This window comes from Pseudorca crassidens, chromosome 15, assembly GCF_039906515.1.
Source record: "Pseudorca crassidens isolate mPseCra1 chromosome 15, mPseCra1.hap1, whole genome shotgun sequence".
NCBI lineage: Eukaryota > Metazoa > Chordata > Mammalia > Artiodactyla > Delphinidae > Pseudorca > Pseudorca crassidens.
The window spans coordinates 74,522,882-74,539,060 of record NC_090310.1 but is presented as its reverse complement, the minus strand read 5'-3'; the positions used below and the strand labels follow the sequence as shown (position 1 = coordinate 74,539,060).

The 16,179-nt window shown below is 51.0% G+C and overlaps 4 protein-coding genes across 7 annotated transcripts in view; 2 read left to right on the top strand and 2 right to left on the bottom strand.

Moving 5' to 3' along the window:
* Positions 1 to 21: 21 nt before the first annotated feature.
* Positions 22 to 2,010, top strand: NEURL2 (neuralized E3 ubiquitin protein ligase 2). The gene is made up of 2 exons (XM_067708285.1): positions 22 to 960; positions 1,769 to 2,010. The coding sequence occupies exons 1-2, from the start codon at positions 219 to 221 to the stop codon at positions 1,882 to 1,884; spliced, it is 858 nt and encodes a 285-aa protein (XP_067564386.1). The 5' UTR covers positions 22 to 218; the 3' UTR covers positions 1,885 to 2,010.
* A 151-nt stretch (positions 2,011 to 2,161) lies between these two features.
* On the top strand, positions 2,162 to 5,135 carry SPATA25 (spermatogenesis associated 25). Its single transcript, XM_067708294.1, has 2 exons — positions 2,162 to 3,012; positions 3,403 to 5,135. The coding sequence occupies exons 1-2, from the start codon at positions 2,958 to 2,960 to the stop codon at positions 3,912 to 3,914; spliced, it is 567 nt and encodes a 188-aa protein (XP_067564395.1). The 5' UTR covers positions 2,162 to 2,957; the 3' UTR covers positions 3,915 to 5,135.
* ZSWIM1 (zinc finger SWIM-type containing 1) lies at positions 4,833 to 8,901 on the bottom strand. Of its 2 annotated transcripts, none has more exons than XM_067708280.1 (2): positions 7,889 to 8,901; positions 4,833 to 6,923 (listed from the first exon to the last, which is right to left on the bottom strand). In XM_067708280.1, the coding sequence occupies exon 2, from the start codon at positions 6,773 to 6,775 to the stop codon at positions 5,405 to 5,407; it is 1,371 nt and encodes a 456-aa protein (XP_067564381.1). In that variant the 5' UTR covers positions 6,776 to 6,923; positions 7,889 to 8,901; the 3' UTR covers positions 4,833 to 5,404. The 2 variants fall into 2 exon arrangements, with proteins under 2 accessions (XP_067564381.1, XP_067564382.1); XM_067708281.1 differs by lacking the exon at positions 7,889 to 8,901 and adding an exon at positions 7,680 to 7,878.
* Positions 8,902 to 9,005: 104 nt separating this feature from the next.
* Positions 9,006 to 16,179, bottom strand: part of ZSWIM3 (zinc finger SWIM-type containing 3) — a 14,583-nt gene continuing 7,409 nt past the window's right edge. For all 3 annotated transcript variants that reach the window (XM_067708274.1, XM_067708272.1, XM_067708273.1), the window contains exon 2: positions 9,006 to 11,400. In XM_067708274.1, coding sequence (XP_067564375.1) covers positions 9,477 to 11,333 — 1,857 coding nt within the window. In that variant the 5' untranslated portion in view covers positions 11,334 to 11,400 and the 3' untranslated portion in view covers positions 9,006 to 9,476. The remainder of the gene's footprint in view (positions 11,401 to 16,179) is intronic.

The following is a 16,179-nucleotide window of genomic DNA, read 5'->3' as shown; positions in this document are numbered from 1 at the left end:
GGTCAGATGACCCAGGTGTGGATGGCCAGAATCCCCCAGCCTCCCGGGGACTCCGTTCTAAGCGGGATGGCTGAGCCAGCGGCGCTAGGACCCCTGGGCAGAGCCTCGGGGAAGGGAGTCGGGGGGAAGTACCTTACATGGTGCCCCCCGCGGTCACCATCTGAGCCCGCTGCCCAAAATAGCCCCCGGCGCCCGCTGGCCTGCCTCATGGCTGGGAGATGGCTGCTGCCTCCGACCCCGTGGAATTGGGTGCGCCCTGGGGCCCCGCGCGCCCCGAGCCCCCTCCCACCCGCTTCCACCCGGTACACGGTGCCAACATCCGCGTGGACCCCTCCGGGACGCGGGCCACACGCGTGGAGAGCTTCGCCCACGGCGTGTGCTTCAGTCGCGAGCCGCTGGCCCCCGGCCAGGTGTTCCTGGTGGAGATCGAGGAGAAAGAGCTGGGCTGGTGCGGGCACCTGCGCCTCGGCCTGACTGCGCTGGACCCCGCCAGTCTGGCCGCCGTGCCCGAGTTTTCGCTGCCCGACCTGGTCAGCCTCGGCCACACCTGGGTCTTCGCCATCACGCGCCATCACAACCGCGTGCCCCGGGAGGGCCGCCCGGAGGCGGAGGCGCTGGCCCCCAGCTGCCCCCCAGCCCTCCTGGTGGAACCGCATCTGTGCATTGAGCAGTTTCGCATTCCCCGCGACCGCCTGGTGGGCCGCAGCCGTCCCGGGCTGTACAGCCACCTCTTGGACCAGCTCTATGAGCTGAACATGCTGCCTCCGACTGCACGTCGGAGCCGCCTGGGCGTTCTCTTCTGCCCGCGCCCCGACGGCACGGCTGACATGCATATCGTCATCAACGGCGAGGACATGGGCCCCAGCGCCCGGGGGCTGCCAGCCGCCCAGCCCCTCTACGCGGTGGTGGACGTCTTCGCCTCCACCAAGAGCGTGCGCCTGGTCCAGGTCGAGTATGGCTGTAGGTATCCCACACCCTGGGCAGCGACCCCTCCTGGCCTACTGTTGGGACAGGAACCTGCTAGGGCTCCTGAAACAGGTAGCAAGGCCTTGGTTTGTCCAGCATTATTTTAGAAGCTGGGGAATCTGACTTCAGATTCTGCCTCTACTTGTGATCTTGGACAAGTCACTTTCCCTGGCTCTGGGCCTCAATTTACCCATCTTGGCTGTGATTGATTAGGATGCCCTCCAACTCCCTTTCTGGCTTTGCCAATATTTTCTGCATTAACCTAGGGCATGAATTCTACACCGATTTTAGATTTTGGTCCTCTTTGAGAATTATGTGCTCTTTTATTAGACAAATGCTCATCGATTTGGGCATACCAGTTTAAAGGCATCACTTTTAAACCCCATGTGAGAGCTTCTTAATCCTGAGGTCTGGTTCATGATAGCCCTGTTAAGCCTTTTATTTATCCATCTGATGACATTTTACGAATACAGTGAACGAGAACCCTCTCTGTGTCGGGCCTGTGCAGGAGGCTGGGGGTTGCACAGGTAAATCAGATGCCACCCCTGACCCCAGAAGCTGCTAAGCGAGGGGGAAGGGAGCAGGATGGGTGCTATAATGGAAATAGGGCTGCAGAACTGGGAAAGTGTTGCGAAAGAGGTGCTTATCTCAGTCCTGTGAATAGCCCCATGCCAGGCTGGGCCTGGAGAGTGAAGGGACTTGCCCAAGTCAACGACAAAGAGGGGACCAAGACCTAGATCTAGGTCTCAGCCTCGGCCCAACCCTCCCGTTCCTTTTGCCTTTGACAACCTTCTTTCCACAGTGCCGTCCCTGCAGACCCTGTGCCGCCTAGTGATCCAGAGGAGTGTGGTGCACCGGCTGGCCATTGACGGGCTCCACCTGCCCAAAGGACTTAAGGATTTCTGCAAGTATGAGTGAAGGCCTGCAGCCACCCTGGAGCAGGGCCACGTGAATGCATCCTGGCCCCAGAGGTGTGGCTGCCCTGAAGCTGGCCATACTGATACTAGCCAGGATGGAAATAAACACAGTCGTTGCTGATGCTGATCCTTGGAGGGTCTCCTTGCCCCTGAAGCCTGTGAGGGGCACTTCTTTTAGAATCACTGGGGGTCAGCAGGGTAGACGAGAGAATGAGAGCATTTTGACATCACCTAGACCAGTGGTTCCTAGCCTGGCTACTCATTATCTGGGATACTTAGATTGCTGGTGCCCCAGATGCCATCTCTGGAGATTCTCATTTGATTTGTCAAAGGATGAGGGCTAGACATTGTTTTTGTAAAAGCTCCCCTAGAGATTCTAAGGTGCAGCCAGGATTGAGAAGCATTTCCCTAGAACAGAGGTCTCAGGTTTGGCACATGTTATAACCACTTGAGGAACTTTGAAAAAATACTGCTCACTGGGATGATGATTTAATTGACCCTGGGATAAGTCTGGGCATCAGGATTTCTAAAAGCTTCCAAGAGCATCTAATGTGCAGCTCGGGATGAGAACCAGTGCCCTAGACCAAGTACTTCATTTCACAGATGGGAACCTGAAGCCCAGAGATGGGAATGTATTTGTCCAAGGTCACACAGCAAATGAATGAATGCAGAGTATTCCTTCTCTCACCCTACAGGGCACAAAGCATCAGACTCCTTGAATTGTATCGCTGATCATTTGCTTCCATACAAATGATCTTATTTGACCCTCATAACTTCTGGTGAGGTAGTGGGCAGTCATTACCCGCATCTTACAGCTGAGGATGTCAAGGAACAAAACTGTCCAGGTGACTTGCCCAAGGTAAAGGCAAGAACCTAGAATGCCCAGTTCCTGGTCCAGTGCTCTTTTAATCCCATCCATTGTCATGTACACGTTCTAGAATGAACAGGTCAATGCCGTGAGCTGGGTTCCAGGTGTAAAAGGGAGGGACTATGAGGTGACATTCTAGAAGGGCGGAGAGGGTAGGACAGAAGGCAGATGCCTGATCCCTCACAAACAGGGGCTTCAGAGCAGCCATGTCCTATTTCATGTCTCCACAAACTCATCCAGGTCTTCCGCCTTCCGGCCAAGGTGAGGCGGGGCTCCTGGAACTGGAGGGTGTACTACAACTTCCCCTGAGAACCTGCTTCCTGGCTCTGGGGAGGTGGAGGTTCTGCTGGGCATTTTTGGGCTGGACCTGGAGTCAATTCTCTTGGAAGAAAGCTATTCCAGAAGTCCTTGCCAATAGCTACCCACTTGCTCATTCATTCATTCAGCAAACACTTCTCCATCACCTGTCTGCATTAGAGACTGACTGGGGCTGTGGCTATGAGTAAAACCTAATTCCCAACCACTGGACAGCCCTCTTGGGCTGGTCTTAATTGCCCCTGATCCCAGAGCTCTGCTCCTATGCCCTGCCCCTCAGGGCCTCCTCCACAAAGAGACCAAGAATAACATTCCATCCCATTCCTGTCTCTGCAGGTGGGGCTGCTTCTCTGGGCTCATCCCTTGGCCTCTATAGTCCTGTAGAGCCAGTGGTGGTGGCCTCTGGTGGACAAGGCCCACTGAGCCAGAAAGCTGAGCAGGCGACACCAGTGCCTGAAGTGCCAGAAGCCAGGGGCTGCCCTGGGGGGGCTCGCTGGGAGCCACTGCAGCGGAAGGAGTACAGCCGGAACTGCCACAAATTCCCCCACGCGAGGCAGCCGGAGCGCCTTGGCTGGGAGGATGGCTGCTCCAGAAGCAGAGCTCCCTACCTGGGCAGCCCCAGCAGGCCTGGGCCCCTGCTGCTGTGTGGGCTGCCCTCTGAGACAGGAGGGAAGGAGGCTGGGCCCCAGCCCGACATCTGCATCCTTACCTTGGCCATGATGATCGCTGGCATCCCCACCGTGCCTGTCCCAGGCCTACGGGAAGAGGACCTGATCCGGGCAGCTCAAGCTTTCATGATGGCCCATCTGGAGCCAGCGGGGGCTGTGGAGGGGGCACGGTGGCCCTAGTGAGATCCCGGAGGGGTCAGCCTCCTGGCTCCTGCTTGTAGCGGGATGAAATAGCACCAGACACATAGGGTGGCTTCTCCGTATGGTTTTTGGGCAGGCAGGGTTGGTGGGTGTCTATGGCAGGGATGCGGATAGGGTGGTGGTTTGAGCCATTCTAACAAACACCAGCCCATCAGGGCCCGGACCCCAGGAAGTTTCCAGAAACCGTTAAGCCATGCCATAGGTCTTGTCAGATTGGTTACAATAAAAATTACCAAGGTAGGAGGCCCTGCTTGGAGAGTGGAGGCTTTTTTTTTTTTTTTTGTGGTACGCGGGCCTCTCACCGCTGTGGCCTCACCCGTTGCGGAGCACAGGCTCCGGACGCACAGGCCCAGCAGCCATGGCTCACGGGCCCAGCCGCTCCGCGGCATGTGGGATCCTCCCGGACCGGGGCACGAACCCGTGTCCCCTGCATCGGCAGGCGGACTCTCAACCACTGCGCCACCAGGGAAGCCCTATGGAGACTTCTTTTTGTACTGTTTTGGTACTCGATCAAAAGTTCTTGTACAAAGCCCTAGGCAAGGTGACTTTTCCTCTTGCCTTTTGTTTCTCACCCTGCTGAGGACAGGTGATAGGACCACAGGCAAGGAAGGAAAATTAACTCTTACTTGAGCACCCACTGGGCATCAGGCCCATTACATGCCCACTTAACCTTTAATCTTACCAGTGCTCTGCGGATCTCCATTTTTACAGATGAACAAATTGAGGCTTAGAGAGGTGACGTGACTTACGTCACATAGCTAGTAAAAGGCAGCACCAGCCCTCAAAAATCAGACAGGGAAGATACCAGGATTTGCATGTAATGTCAGACTCCAAAGTCTATTCTTTCCATAGTATTTCCTAAACTGCTTTCTACAAGACAAAAAACTAGACAAATGCTAAAACAGACAACATTCAACTTTAATGACCTCAGGATGGGGCAGGGTGAGGGACAGTGAGGCTGGGAGCCTGGCTGAGCCGCTGCCTCTGGGGGCCTTTTCCTCTGTGGGTGAGGTGTCAGCTCATGACTGGGGAAGCTGTTACCAAGTCCCGACCCTTGATCTCCACTCAGTGTCTTATCCCTTATCTTACAGCAGGGGTTACCTGTTTTTATAAAGCCCTTGAGCTAAGAACGGTTTTTACCTTTTGAAAAGGTTGTTAAAAAGGGGAAAAAAAAAAAAAAACCCACACAACAAAAACAAAGAACCAGGAATATACAACAGAGGCTCTACGTGGCCAGCAAGTCTAGAATATTCACTAGCGGGCCCTTTATGGGAAAGGTTTGCCGCCTCCTGTCTTAGGGAACTAGACACATTGTAGGTAGCAGGCTGCAGTGGAAGAGAAAACCTTTGTCCTTCTTCCCTGGAAGGAGGGCCCGTGGAAGTACCACTGTGTGAATGTGTGTGTGGGTGTGTGTAGGGGGGGTGTGAGCACATACTTTGCGGATGAGCACCTCTGGGCGTCGGGCGTAATCAGAGTTGGACCTGCTCGTAAGGGCCGATCCAGCTGTCGGCCAGCTCGCGCAGGGTGCTGTACCGCCGTTCAAACTCCTCCTGACTGCAGTGCTGCAGGAGCTGACCCACCTCCTCCGTGAGGAGTGCCACGGCCAAGTGCTTATCCAGGGTCTCACTCCACTTGCTGCCCACAATGTCACCGAGGCTGGCAGCACAGCCTGCCGTCCACTCAGCTGGCAGCATGTCTGGCTGGAGCACCTGGCGGCGGGCACTGAGCATGGTGAGGATGTGGCGGCAGGGCAGACGGAAGGCCTGGTTAAAGTAGCAGCTGCAGCTGGCCGGGGTCTGGGGCTGCACCCTATGGGTGTCCTCCAGGATCTGTATGTTCACCTTTGCGGAACCAGAGCCGATGAGGTGCATGGATTTCTGGACCACGGCAAGCTCGCCCAGGCAGAGCTGGGCGGCCGGCCCCGTGCAGATGGCATTAAGGGAGTATTGGATGCGGGCTTCTACCAACTGTTCCACTTTGGGGCTTTCGGGGCTGCCATCCGAAGGGGGATGATTGTTCGGGGGACTCAGGCCCAGGCTGAAACTCGCCTTGTCTCCTGAGTTCTGCTGCAGGTATTGCAACAGGGCAGTCATGCCTTTTTCCACAGATGGGGTGGTGCCGAAGAACTGGCTGAGGACGTGGGCGGTGACCTCCAGGCCCTGGAAGTAGTGGCTGCTCTCCGCTCGGCTTCTCCAGCGGTGGGCCAACCAGATGCGGTCATTGAGCAGCCAGTGCGAGTGGAGCTCCGGCAGCTGGGCCGGCGGGATGCAGGTGCTCAGGAGTGTATACAATTTCCTCAGGTTTCCAGCTGTGGCCGAGCACATCGTGCTCTGCAGGGAGGTCAGGAGGACCCTCTCCACGGGCTGTTCGAGGGACAGTTGATAGAACTTGCCCTGGAAGAACTTACAGATGTGGAAGGCTGAGAGCAGGACCTCAGCTGTGGGGAACTCCATAGCGAGGGTGGGCAGCAGGAGGAAGTGGGGATCCACCAGGATGGTACAGACTCTCTCCCATGCTGGGTTAAACTTCTTGAATACCTGGAGCATCTGGGCCAAGCCTTCAGCATCCTCCTTGGCAGGAATGGCGAAGTAGACTGCCCGGGCAAGATGACCCTCCAGCTGCACCCGAGGTCCATCCACCAGGAAGGTATATAACACCTTGCCCCCTGGGTTATAGGTCCGGTGGATAAATAAGATTTCAGGAAAATGGGCAAAGACTCCCTGCATAAAGCAGCTTTGATAGTTGAGGGCATCTAACTGGGCAGTCTTGCTAAGCTGACAGAGCAGCAGAGGTGGGCTTGGGTCCTCAATCAGGAGCTCATTCAGCATTGTCAGGGCCATGGGGGAGATGGGAGACGTCTAGATGCCAAGGTCAAAATATCTGCTCTGTGAGGCTGCTGTATGGAAGGCTCTCACTCTCTCTCAAGCTCCAACTAAGTCGAGGCTTGAGGCCGGACTGCAGTTCCCAGATCTCGCTCCAAAGCTGGGCCTATGGAGAGGAACAGAGGTTTAAGGAGACAGTAGGGGCTTGACTCTTCAATTACGCATCCAGACATTTTATTGCTGATACTGTGTATCAGCACTGTTCTGGGGGATATGCAATAAACATGTAAACAAACAAGGATATATCAGATAATGAAGTTTACGAAGACCACAAAACAGGGTAATAGTAAGCTGGAGGAGGGAAGGATACTTTAGCCAAAGTAACCAGTGAAGTCCTCTCTGGGTGGTGGTGGGAGGATGACTTGGAGCTGAGAGCTAATTGATAAGAAGCCAGCACGGAAAGATTTGGTTCCATGAGATTTAAATGAGTGTGAAGGCCGGAGCTGCCTTTTTTTTTTCCCCCTTAAAGAGCATTTTAAATATTTGTATTGCACTTTATATTTACAAATTACTTCTTGGCCTCCATTCTTTCATTGGTCCTGGTATATACAAAGAACCGCAATTGCCCCAAACTTGCTGGGTGATCTTGGGCAAGTCAGTGACCTCTCTGAGCTTCAGTCCCTTCAACCATAAAACAGGATTAACAAATGTTCATAGTCTCTTCTCCCTCCACGTAAATCCCTCTATTAACTGCAATACTATGTTCACGTTTCCTCTATTTAGCCCCCAAACCGGGTTACCGTCTCCATTTTACAGATGAGAAACTGAGGCTCAAAGAGGTTAAGTGACGTGCCCACCATTACTCTATAAGTAGCTGGAAGTTGAGTCTTTGGCTCGGGATTCTGGCTGCTTTCCACGGTACCTGAGGTTCACAAACCAGAGACAGAGAGAGGATGTGGCCTCTGACCTCTCACCTCTAACCCGGGTGGGAGGATGTGGATGTCTGACATTCCCATTCGGAGTCTGGCCGGAGCCAGAAGAGAAGTCAACCTCCCACCCCTTTGGGAGCTGTGTCATGGTGACTGCGGTCACCAGCTGCCTCACACCTCCACCCCTTCAGAAATTACTCACCCACAGCTTGGCTCCGTCGCCATTTCTCCCTATTTGACCCCGACTCTGACTCTGACTGACCTCTGGGCTCACCAACCGCGGCGCCAGCTTCGCCGTGACTCTGGCCAATGGCCTGAGGAATTTGCTTCCGGTCTTTGGCGCTCCGACCAACCGTAGCCCGACGACTCGTGGGCGGGTGCCGTTACCAGAGATACGAGGGGCCCGGCTGGCGGCAACCAATGAAAGCCTGAAGACACTAGCATCCTGGCGAGTCTGAGCACTGAGGCTGAAACTTTGGAGCCTCACGTGTGGGAAGAGCACAGGAAGTGTGCGTTACTATGGAAACTCCCTCCGAAGCCAAAAAAAGAAAAAATAAATGGCAGTGTTTCACGGATTTTTTTCTTTTCTGGTCAAATTACAAAACCCCAGGAGGGTAGGAAGGGGTGCCTATGTAATGAATGGTACAGTGTCTTCTGCCTTATGGGGAAACTGAGGGCCAGGTCTCAAATTCCGCCTCTCCAACAGGGGTCAAGGGGCCCAACTCTTGGAATTAAAGAGACCCACACTTGAGAGAGCTGAACTCCGGTGTTGCCCAGCCCAACCCACTCCAGTATTTTGCTGGCGAGCTCCAGCACAGCGCTGTGACTGTTAAGGTCATCTTTTGACCTCGGTTCCCCTGAAGATGGCTCTTGGAAAGCTGGGTGGCTACCAGGCTTTAGGTGATTAAGACTGCAAACTACCAACAACAAAAGCCTGTGTTGGTGCTTAAAACTGCATTGAATCTAGAGGGTAAATTGGAATTAGAACAGGCCAACACACTAATTTTTACAGATGAGGAAACTGGGGTCAAAGAAATTAGGGACTTGCCCACAGTCTCCCAGCAAGTTGAGGGCAGTCAAGTCTCAGACCCAGGTTTCTTCCCTCCCAATCTATTTGGCTTCTTCCTGCTAGAATATGAGGCAGCCTGAAATCAATGTTGAAGGCTCTGTTGCAGGAAGAGGGTGAAGTAAGGGGCCGATTGCTACTCATTGAATCTGAGGTGTCAGGCTCCATTTGGTTCCACAACCCCCATCCGATTCCTTCCCTGTTCAGGCAGAACGCATTTCTCCTGCTTCTTTGATTTTATTTAAAAAGCAAAAACAAAACAAAAACTTTAATATGAATAAAAATAGGTACAAATAACAAATTCTTTGTAAAGAGCAGCAACAGCCAAGGATCACCCTCCTTCCTTTCGTCCCTGAAACCAGGCTCTTCTGTCAGGTCCGTTTTATCTCACCCTAACCTGGGGCAGGGTTTCATCTCTATGTAGTGAATAAGATCTAAATTCAGGGGTTGAGGGAGAACGAGGGACGACCCTTCAGCATGGAGATAACTTTGGCCTTGAACAATGAATGAGGCTCCCGAGGAAAATCAAAGGTAGGGCAGAAAAGGGGTAGATTCAAAGGACTGTCACACAGTGGGGCTCTTCTTCTTCCTGTTGGAACAATTTTCCTCACCCTACCTAGGAAGACATTGGTTAAAACGCTGACACCTAGCATGTCCTGCCTGCTTTGAGCTCTCAGACTTCCAGGGAGAGTGGTCTGTGGCCCATTGCGCCAGTGCAGGTGCTTCAATCGTGAATTGTGGCTCCAGGAGGAGCGAGTCCCTCCCCTTCCTCCTGCTTTCCCCAGAGGAAAGGGAGGCGGCCCACATCCTTGAAGTCCCCCAGCTGCTGACTGGGCTCAGGAGGCTGGCAGGAGGCCGCCCAGATGTCCACAATCTTGCGCAAGGTGGAACAGCGCTCCTCCAGCTCTGGTCCCTCGCTCTGCATCAGCAGGTTCGCGAGCTCCCTGCTTAGGTCCTGAATCATGTCGTTCCGTCCTTTCTCCCCTGGCTGGCCTGCATTCGGTATCAGGACAGGGTCCCGGAGCTCCCCGCTGGGCCCAAGGAGGTGCTGGTACCTCTTCTGCCACCGGCGGCACACCATGGCTTCGCCCACGGGCCTCTGGCTGGTGTGCAGCAGCGCCAAAATGTGCCGGCATGGCAGGTGGTACCGCTGTTGAAAGGAGCAGCTGCAGCTGCAGCCGTCCTTGCTCGCCTGGTGGGAGTCCTCTAGCAGCTGCACGTCCACGGAGCAGCCAGCCACGTCCACCAGGTGCGTGGAGTTCTGTACCACCGCCCACTCATTGTGGCATAGCTTGTAGGCCAGATCGGAGCCACTCTGGAGTAAGGAGTCTAGCATGCCGCCCTGGGAGGGCTGTCCCTGGGGCTGCTGCTGCGGTGCCCGCACCTGCTGCAGCTCTGGCTGTGCCTCTTGCATGGGCAGCCTGATGAAGCTCCCTCCACAGATTCCAGAAGGCTTCTTGGACTTTGGTGCCTTGCTTGCTGACCGGGCTCTCTTTAACCTGGGGGGAGCAGTGGGAAAGCTCTTCAAGCCTTTGGTGTTAAAGAAGTCTATGTAATCCACAAAGCGGAGGATGCAGTCCAGCAGGGACTGCTGTTCCCGGAAGAGGCTCGACACCTTGCTGGTGACGACGTCCAGGCTGTCCATGTAGGTGTTACAGGCGTGCAGGCCCTTCCTGACGTGCATGTACCACAGCAGTTCACACGAGAACCAGTGGGCCTGAAGGAAGCTGAAGAGCTGCTCGTTGAGCAAGACTTGGGACATCTGGCAGAGATTTTGCAGGCTGGCCTCAGAAGTGACAAACACGGCCTCCCGCAGGGCTTCTTTCATGAGCCTTTTAAAGGATGGATCTGCTGAACTACGATGCAACTTCTTCTCCAAGAGTCGGGTCGTGTGATAGATGGAGAGGAGGATGCGGGCAGCAGGGAAGATCTCCTGCAGGATGGCTCGATGAGGGAAGGACGGGTCCACGAAGACCACCTTGACCTTGGGCCAATCTGAGTTGAACTCTGTAAAGATACTCAGCATCTTGGCCACGGAGGTGGCTGTCTCGGACTTGAGCACCGCAAAGTGTACCACTCGCCCCTCTCGTTCCTTGCTCTCCACCAAGAAAGCGTAGAGGATGTGGCCCTGGGCATTCTCCACCCGGTGCAGCAAGAGATTCTCAGGGAAGCGGATGAAGAGGTCGCTCATCTTGCTGCTCTGGAAGCTGAGCCTGTCCAGGTCTTGGCTGCTGCCCACACTGAAGGAGGCCATGGAACCCACATCCACCTTAAGAAAGTTCTTCATCACTTTGGCTATCTTGGCCAGGTCAGAAGGAGTGATGCCCTCCTGCTCTGGCTTTGAGGGTGTTTGGACCTTATCTAAGCAAAATGATGGCTCAAACAGGGACTTCTCAGCTGTGCCAAGGTCTTTGTTGATCGTGGGCTGTGCAGGCTGGAGTTTCTTCTGAGATTTGCCAGTGGCGTCTCCTCTAGGACCCGCGGTTTTGGAGTCAACGTGTATATGCTGTGTGTTGAGTTCACTGATAAACAGCCTATCCAGTTTCTCATTGTACCGCAGGAGCAAGTATGCTGGGCACATAGCTGCCGCTGCTGTTCTCTTCCTGTTTGACTGGGTCCGAATACAGACAAATTTCACCTGCACATATCTAGGGAAGGCAGAGGTGAAAATGAAAAAGGTGCTGACCACCCCCTTTCTCTTACAAGTCAACGCCCTGCAGGGACTTACAGCGGCTGATACATTTCCGGGAGACCACAGTGCAATACAGGAAGTAGGAAAGGTTTACATTTTCTCTCCAGTCCCAAAGTATTCAGGTCTTTCTTCAAGACCCCATCCAACTAAAACACCCTTCATGTTCATCTACAGAAGTTCTAAGCCCCAGCTCCTTTTATTTACTCTCATTTTCCCATCTGTAGTTGTCAACAATTCGATCTGAGGCAAAGGTACAAGGGAAAATAGATAAGAGGCAGCAGCAGAGCTGGTTACTCACTGTTTAAAGTGGCCCCTTCATTCCTGCCTTTAGGGAGCCATTGCCTCCTCTGCCTTCTCCTCTCGGCAGCAAAAATAAAAGAGGCCTCGGGGGTTAGGGTGTATCTGGGATCTGGGGTCACCGCTGACTTAAAGAAAAATGTCCACATCCTAAGAGAGTGAGAACCCCTGGGCTAGATGACCTTTAGGATCCTGCTAGCTTTCCATTCTAGGCTGAAAGTGCTGATTCAAAGGAGAACAGTAATTAAATTGAATATCTGCTCTTTTCCCCTTCCTATCCTCATTCAACCCATGCTTCAAGGCCCAAATCAGGCCCCACCTTCTCCAGGAAACCTTTATGGAGGCCCTCAAGCCACAGTAATTGCTCCTTACTTCAGATTCATAGCATTTATTTAAAGGAAAAGGCTTAGCAGATTTTCTGGGTAGCGGTAGTGGTTAAACGGTGGATATGCTGGAAGCTGACGCTCTGGATTTGAATCCAGGCTCTACCACTCAGAAGCTGTTTGACCTTGGGCAAGTCACTTCACCTCTCTGTGTGCAGAGTAACTGCACAACTCCTCATCATAAAATGAAACTAATTAGGGTTGTTATGAAAATTAAATAAGCCACAGACATAAGATTTAGCCCAGAGCCTGGTTCAGCCTTTCATTTATTCTAAATAAAAGTCATCTACTGTTACTACAGCTCCTAAGCCTTGGGACCTTTTCTTGGGCATTTATGCAGTGTCTTTCCAATTGGATGGGGTTGGTTTCAAGTGGCAAGAGCAAGTCAGTCCTCAGTGTATTCCAAGCACCTAACACCACTGCTGTTCCTTCAGCAGATGCTTGTGAAAGATGTGATGGATGAATGACTCAGGGACCACAGGTGGGCGGGACGGGTCACACCCCTGCCTCCTCAGAGAGTGTCCTAACCCAAAGATAGGGGAAGGGGGGAAAAATCTCAGCCCCTGGCATGACATGACACAGCCTGGGCATCTCACCAACTCCCTTCCAAACACTCTGGCCCAGCTGGTCCTGTTTGCTCATCCTGTGGGGAAGCTTAGAAAAATAGGAAGTCACGCCTGAAATAACAGGGCGGAGGGGCCTGAGGCTGAAAATGCCTGCATGTGTGGTGTGCGCAGTGCCAGGGCAGCAACACCGTCCCCAGCTCAGGGAGCAGCCCAGTAGCACGGCAAGGCCAGAGAGGGGTGACCGCGGTGTACCCTCTGCCTAACTCTTCCGCCTGTTTTCCACTGTCCCAACTGTCTTGTTTTATTGTACCCTAGAAAGACAAACTGTCTACTACTTCCCATGTTCACTACACTGTGTCTCACCTCGATGCCTTTGCTCGGGTTGTCTTTCTGTCTGGAATGCCCCACCCATCTGTCTTCATCTCAGAGCTAACTCATCCTTCAGGACTACATGCAACTACCATCTTTCCTAGGATGCCTCCCCCAAGCCCTCAGATTGGGCCCTACCCTTCTGCTGGCTCAACATCTTAGCATAGATCTTAGCTCATAACTTTATATTGACTTTACGTGTTCACAGTATATGCTTGTTAACCTATCTTTTTTTCCCAAAAAAAAGATACTGGTGAGTGCCAACCATAAAGCTCTTTCCACCTTTCCTGGTTCTATTAATGATTGCACCTCCCAGGGTGGAGACATTGGCATTCTTTTTAATTCCTCCTTCTCCATGTCTATATCCAGTGTGGTAAGTCTTTTAAATTCTTTCTTCCCACTATTACACATATTAAGAATTATTATATGCCAGGCTACATGTAAGCCCCTTACATGCATCCTTTTACATTAAGAAAAGGGTTCTATCATCCACATTTTACAGATGAGGCAACAGGCTTAAAGAGCTTCTCAAGGATGAGAATCTGGGATTTAATCCTCCAGCTAAAACTGGACGACCTGGGATGTGAACTAAGCCTGCTTGGCTACAGTCTATGGAGTTAACCATTATGTTGCCTGTCTTCTTTCAAAATACTTCTCCCTCTCTGAATTCTCATTTTTACCCTCCTCAACTTGACCCTCAATGCTTTGATTGTTCAGGTTCAATAACTTCCTTAAAGATCTCTAAACATACTGTCCTTGTTTGGTGCGTGACATGCACCATGCACGTCAAACTTAAAGGGTACTAGGTTAAAGCCTCTGTTATTTTTTCCTGCTTCCCTTAATCTTTTTTAATTTTAACTTTTAAATTTTTTGGCTGCATCATGCGGCTTGCAGGATCTTAGTTCCCTGACCAGGGATTGAACCCGGGCCCTCAGCACTGAAAGTGCCAAGTCCTAACCACCGGACCGCCAGGGAATTCCCCTGCTTCCCTTAATCTCTGGTATTGAGTATAATTTACACACAGTGAAATACACAAATCTTTTGTAAGAATTCTTTGAGCACTGTAGTAATTTTAATCTGTATTTATTTCTATCTCCCAGGTGAAAGCATAGACTCTCTTCAAGACAGGGATGGGGTTTTATACTTTTCTGAATCTCCCTTAGTGCTTACATCCAAGTGTGCTCAGCCAGGATCTGGAAGAAAGGAGTCAGCCAGTCTTGCTTCCTTTCAATGTTCTCTGTACATGTTTATTTCCTCTACCTGGACTGTGCCCCCAGTGTACTCCCAGTGCCTGGCACTGCACCTGGCACAGACTAGCTGCTCTGAACACACACCCTGAATGAACATTAAATGAGTGATTGCATGACACAGAAAATTCTCCTTTTAACATGAGTAGCACATTAGGAAGACCACTGGGAGAGTTCTGTCAGGTGACTTGGCTTCTATCCCAGCACTATTACTAACTATAACTTTGGACAAGTCCTTTGTTTAATTTCAAACATTTACTAAGTCCTACTATGTACCAAACACTATACTAGTTGCTCAGAAGGCTACAGAGACAAATTAGGTAGTCTCTACTCTCAAAGTCTAGTGAGCAGAGAGATTATTACACAGATGGCCAGTAAAGCCAAAACTAAGTGAATGGTTAAATAGAGGTACAAGCAATATACCTATAATTGAATAAAGAGTGATTTACCCTGACTATAGGGATTGGAACAGATCTAAAGCTTTTGATTAATTTCACATAAGATTTGTGTCCTTGTTGCATGTAAATTGCACCTTGAGCAACGAACAGAATTTTTACAGGTGGAGTCAAGCCATTTTAGACAACATAACCTGAGTTACGAACAAGACTCTGGAACCAGAAGATCTGAGTTTATATTCCAGCTTTACCACTTAGCTATGTGAACTTGGACAAGTCACTTCACTTCCTCTCAGCCTCCAATTCTTATCTATAAATATAGAAATAACAAGAGTACTGATCTACGAATAATCAGTACCTGATCCAAGAATAATCAGTACCACTAAAAGTGGATTCATTTAAAAGGCTGTGGCAGACAGAGAAAGATAACTACTGTATGATATCACTTATATGTGGAATCTAAAAAATACAACAAACTAGTGAATATAACAAAAAAGAAGTAGATTCACAGACAAAGGGAACAGACTAGTGGTTAACAGTGGGGAGAGGGAAGCGGGGAGGGAAAATATAGGGGGTAGGGGATTAAGTGGTACAAGGATATATTGTACAACATAGGGAATATAGCCAATATTTTATAATAAGTATAAAAGGAGTAAAACCTTTGAAAATTGTAAATCACTATACTGTACACCTGTAACTTATATAATATTGTACATCAACTATTCTTCAATTAAAAACAAAAAAAGGCTGTAGCAGGATTGGTTGGTGGCCAACCCAACATTCCTTAGCCCCCTCCTTCCTTCCTTCCTAACTGAAGGCCAATTATATTCAGGTTGCCATTCCTCTCCCACATAGCTAAGTGCTTCGGGGCTACTCTAAGCGAATTAAGGTAATCTCGTTAGGAATGGCCATGGATACTGGCCCAATTCTGCACAAAGAAACATGATAGGAAATGTGCAGGAAACCCAGGCAGGCTTTTGCCTCTGGATGTGACTCCTACATTTGTGCCATGTGGCGAGCCATCCTGAGGGCAACGCTGAGACCTGAGGATGGCAGAGTGGAAAGACGGGAAAAGCCTGGGCCGCTGAAACAATCACCTTCTCTGGGCTAAGAAATAATGCATTTTGAGTCAGGGTTTTTGGTTAATTACAGCCAAAAAAAACCTCGCCAGAAACCACATTTCACAGGAAATTAGTGGGAAAAAAAGATTTGAGCAATCTTTAAAAAAATGAGATGAAAATTATGAAAATATTATATTTAATGAAATTTAAGTTATAATGGCAGCTATCTGCCAATTCTTAGAATAATCAAAGAACCACTTAAAGCATCAACTTTTTTTTTTCTTGGTATATCTCCCCCAAACACTCCGATACTTTATTTCCTGTCTTACTTTTGCAATATGTAAGGGTCAATTTTACCAAAATATTCCTGGGCTTTATCACGTTTGCCAAGGGCCTAATTTAATTTTTTACTATGCA